Source organism: Nyctibius grandis, chromosome 4 (assembly GCF_013368605.1).
Source record: "Nyctibius grandis isolate bNycGra1 chromosome 4, bNycGra1.pri, whole genome shotgun sequence".
NCBI classification, from domain to species: Eukaryota; Metazoa; Chordata; class Aves; order Nyctibiiformes; family Nyctibiidae; genus Nyctibius; species Nyctibius grandis.
The window spans coordinates 65,545,126-65,549,857 of NC_090661.1; the positions used below are offsets into that span (position 1 = coordinate 65,545,126).

Here is a 4,732-nt window from a genome sequence, read left to right on the forward strand (position 1 = left end):
CTGCCCCACTGCTGAAACAGGCGCAGAGCAGCAGCGGCCGAGGTGAGGGAAAGGGCAGATGACAAACGATCTGCTGCGTGCGCTTGGCTACATTAGCTCTGCAATACACTTAAATAGATGTTCGGGAAAAACAACAAAAAATTGTGTTTAATAACTGAGAAGCGACGCTGAGGAATGCACACCAAGGGCTGAAAAGTAAAGGAAACTATGTGGCAAGGGCAATTACCAGTCAGTTAATAGAAAAAAATAATTAACCTGCATTTACAATGATCAGGGGTGCTACCTAATCCTTATGGTCCTTCCATAATAGTGGGATTTCAGTTAGGAAGAGTGTTTCTGACAAAGTATCACACTTTGCAGCAACAACTTTTCACTTACAGATAATCTACTGCTATTCACAAACATATTTACCTGTTAGTTCCTAGGAAAAAAAAAATTTAAAGTCGTGGTATCTTCTCATTCTCAGGGGTCCTATATACATTACAGCCTGGAAATCAAGAGGCTGACTGATTGCCAGGAAAATGCTGTGTACACAAACACCAAAAGCACCCAGCCTGATTACAGCCCTTCCAGGTTTCACTGGAGCCCTGAGCAAGCACTGGAGTTGGTGTAACTGGCTTCTCAGGTCTCCCTGTGACAGCACTTCCACTTACCTACAAACCATTCGATAAACTTGAACTGGTTTTGAATCATTTGCAACAACAGCTGATCAAACAAGCTTTTTAGAAGCCTCGTGTTCCCCCGTGGTGACTGTAACCGCTTTCTGTAGCCAGCGAAGAGAACCCCATGCTCAGTCCCCTGGCAAACCAGCTGAGAGATCCACATAGTAAACCAGATTCTTATATCTCCACTGATTATTAAACACTAAACAAGTTTATTTTTGCCTGCCCTTTTATACAAAATATTTTTATACATTTTTTTTTTACATACATCACCTGCAAGCTTAAGGAATTGGGGTCCTAAAAGTTCTCTGCAGCAGGGAAGGCCAGGAGGGCAGGGCCTGCCTTATTTCCCAGCACACCAACACTCCCCCTTCCTAACAAGCAACCAAACAGAAACACGGCGGATGGTTCCCTTCAGCTGCCCACTGCTCTGCAGTTTTTTCCCTTAAAGGACAAGCCGGTCTGAAATGTGCATGTCATCCATGCAGGCTCCTCCATTAGAGCTAATTAATTCACAGCTCCTCAGACTCTAAACACTGCAGGTTTTTTTTTCTTTCTGAAATACATGGAGACAGTTTGTAGTAAAGCCAGAGAAGTTTAACTGCTACAAATTTTGCCTATTCTATGAAGTTCAGCAGCCCAGCTCCTTACTCAGCACTCCCAGCTCTCGGGGTCCCCTTGGCAGCTGTACTTTTGATTGTCTTAGGAGAGGGAAAAAAAACTGCATTCAGTAAAATATTGAAAGCTCAGCTTGCATACAAGCAACCCGCACATAACTCAGCAATTTATACAGCTGGCCACAAACCGGCCTCTATTTTATCAAGCCCAGCCACCTGCCAAGCAGGACTATTTTTGTTGTACTTATTTCCACACCGTTTTATTCCAGTGACATGAACACAACAAGCTGCTCTGCGTTTCCAATGCCAGAGCAGCCAGGCTGGGCGCCCCAGCCCAAGCCACAAGTTACAGATGACAAGCAAGTCCTGCCCTAAAACAACACCCCCAACTCAGGGAAACTTTTCCCTGCCATGGCGGTGCCGGGGGTCACGCTCCCATGACGCCCAGGGTTTGGGGTCTGCCACCCCCTCCCCGGGGCCCTGCGGCAGAGGCTGCCTCACTCCCCAGGCTGGCCTCCATTTGGGCCAGCCACCGCCCTGATACAGGATCGAGCCCGCAGCAGCCGCCTTACCCGTTTTCTGCTCAAACCGCCTTTCCGGAGGTGCTGGCTGCCCCAGCTCAGTGCGCTGCCAGCACCCAGCCCGCAGCCAGGCAGGGCTCAGGGGGCACGGACAGTGCCCCGCTCTCCCTTACCACCCCCCCACCCCACCCCACCCCACCCCACTACTGCCCCTTCACAGAAAGCAGGAGGATACCTTTATGCTTTAAATATGTTTTATTTATTACCAAAATTTCCAGAAGCCGAATTTGGCATTTTTTTTAATCTTCTATAAAGATTTTCATGCATAACTTGAAACTTGTCAACTGCAACAGTCAAGTGGTTACTTTAGAACAGACACTTGAACAGAGACAAACATCCAGAGTACAAACAGCTGTATCTGAATTAACAAAACTTGTCTATTACTAACCTTATAAAGCAGGACGTGCCTTCCCTTTTATCAAAACCAAGCTGACAGATCTGCCTTTATACACACCCAACAGAATAAACTCTGTTATCTGCAAGGATGTTTTCCTTAAACGTTAGAAAAAAAAATACAAAGCAAAGAATGGAGTGACTGTCCATAAACCAGTCTATACTTCAGTCCTCTTTTAATCTACTTCTTCGATGGTTGGGCCACCAGAGCCACCTGCCCCGGCCCCTCCAGCTCCCTGGTACAATTTTGTGACGATTGGGTTGCAGAGTTTCTCCAGCTCCTTCTGCTTGTGCTCATACTCTTCCTTCTCGGCCATCTGGTTGCGATCGAGCCAAGACACCACCTCCCGGCACTTGTCGAGCACTTTCTGCTTGTCCTGGTCACTGATCTTTCCCTTCAATTTCTCATCCTCCACTGTCTGCTTCATGTTGTAAGTGTAGGACTCAAGGGAGTTCTTGGCTGCCACCCGATCTCGGTTAGCTTCATCCTCTGCTTTGTATTTCTCCGCTTCTTGCACCATGCGGTCAATGTCGTCCTTGCTAAGGCGACCCTTGTCATTGGTGATGGTGATCTTGTTCTCCTTACCCGTGCTCTTGTCCACGGCACTGACGTTCAGGATACCGTTGGCATCGATGTCAAAAGTGACCTCGATCTGGGGGACTCCACGGGGTGCTGGGGGGATGCCCGTTAGGTCAAACTTTCCCAGCAAGTTGTTGTCCTTCGTCATAGCCCTCTCGCCCTCAAACACCTGGACCAGGACACTGCTCTGGTTGTCTGAATAGGTGGTGAAGGTCTGAGTTTGTTTGGTGGGAATGGTGGTGTTACGCTTGATGAGAGCGGTCATCACTCCACCAGCTGTCTCAATACCCAGGGACAGAGGGGTGACATCCAACAGCAGCAGATCCTGCACATTCTCAGACTTGTCTCCCATGAGGATAGCTGCTTGCACGGCAGCGCCATAAGCAACAGCCTCATCAGGGTTGATGCTCTTGTTGAGCTCTTTGCCATTGAAGAAGTCCTGTAGCAGCTTTTGGATCTTGGGGATACGAGTGGAGCCACCTACCAGCACAATCTCCTGGATCTGGCCCTTGTCTAGCTTGGCATCACGCAGGGCCTTCTCCACTGGCTCCAGGGTGCCACGGAAGAGATCAGCATTGAGCTCCTCGAAGCGGGCACGAGTAATGGAGGTGTAGAAGTCAATGCCCTCGTAGAGGGAATCGATCTCAATGCTAGCTTGCGTGGAAGAGCTGAGAGTGCGCTTCGCCCTCTCACAAGCTGTACGCAGTCGCCTCACCGCTCGCTTGTTGCCAGCAATGTCGCGCTTGTGCTTACGCTTGAATTCTTCCACAAAATGGTTCACCATGCGGTTGTCAAAGTCCTCCCCACCCAGATGGGTGTCACCAGCTGTGGACTTCACCTCAAAGATGCCATCCTCAATGGTAAGGATGGACACATCAAAAGTGCCCCCTCCCAAGTCAAAGATGAGCACATTCTTCTCCCCAGCCCTGGTACCTTTTTTGTCCAAGCCATAGGCTATGGCAGCTGCTGTGGGCTCATTGATAATACGCATCACATTAAGGCCAGTGATGGTGCCAGCATCTTTGGTGGCCTGGCGCTGGGAGTCATTGAAGTATGCAGGCACTGTGATGACAGCATTCTGCACCTTGCGCCCCAGATAGGCCTCAGCAATCTCCTTCATCTTGGTAAGGACCATGGAGCTGATCTCCTCTGGGAAGAAGGTTTTCATCTCACCTTTGTACTCCACTTGCACTTTGGGCTTGCCACCCTCATTCACCACACGGAAGGGCCAGTGCTTCATGTCAGACTGCACCGTGGGGTCATCATACTTGCGGCCAATGAGACGCTTGGCATCAAAGATGGTGTTGGTAGGGTTCATCGCCACCTGGTTCTTGGCAGCGTCACCGATGAGGCGCTCTGTGTCGGTGAAGGCCACGTAGCTGGGCGTGGTGCGGTTGCCCTGGTCGTTGGCAATGATCTCCACTTTGCCATGCTGGAAGACACCCACGCAGGAGTACGTGGTGCCCAGGTCGATGCCGATAGCCGGCCCTTTGCCAGACATGATGACAGGATTCTCTGCTCAGCTCCTCGCTCAACGTCTCCCACCTCCCTCTCTCGCTCCCGTTAACGGCGCGATCTGCCGGAAAGCGCCGCTGGCGCCCACTTTATAGCCGGCTCCGCCGCCTTCTGGAACCTGCCAGAACCCTGCTGGCCAATCTAGACGCCCGCCTGCCACCATTGACCAATCGCGTCCGTGAATCGCCGAAGAACACCCGCCCCCCTACCTCCTGGCCAATCAGAACCGTGGCACCCCCCCCCCGGCGCGTCAGCCCAACCCTCCCCGCTGTACGCGGCCGGACCGTACCTCTTCCTGGTTTTTCTCGATCCGTCTCGGCTTGCAGTTGCGCCACCGCCCTCGGCCAATCACCGCCCGCGCTTCGCATTCGCCCCGCCCCCTCC

General features: G+C 51.2%; 1 protein-coding gene across 1 annotated transcript; it reads right to left on the bottom strand.

The window, feature by feature from the left end:
• Positions 1–2,036: 2,036 nt before the first annotated feature.
• HSPA2 (heat shock protein family A (Hsp70) member 2) lies at positions 2,037–4,426 on the bottom strand. Its single transcript, XM_068399409.1, has one exon. The coding sequence runs from the start codon at positions 4,332–4,334 to the stop codon at positions 2,430–2,432; it is 1,905 nt and encodes a 634-aa protein (XP_068255510.1). The 5' UTR covers positions 4,335–4,426; the 3' UTR covers positions 2,037–2,429.
• Between the last annotated feature and the right edge of the window lie 306 nt (positions 4,427–4,732).

Coding starts and splice junctions, on each gene's coding strand:
- HSPA2 (XM_068399409.1), bottom strand. CDS start 4,334: ATGTCTGGCAAAGGGCCGGCTATCGGCATCGACCTGGGCACCACGTAC.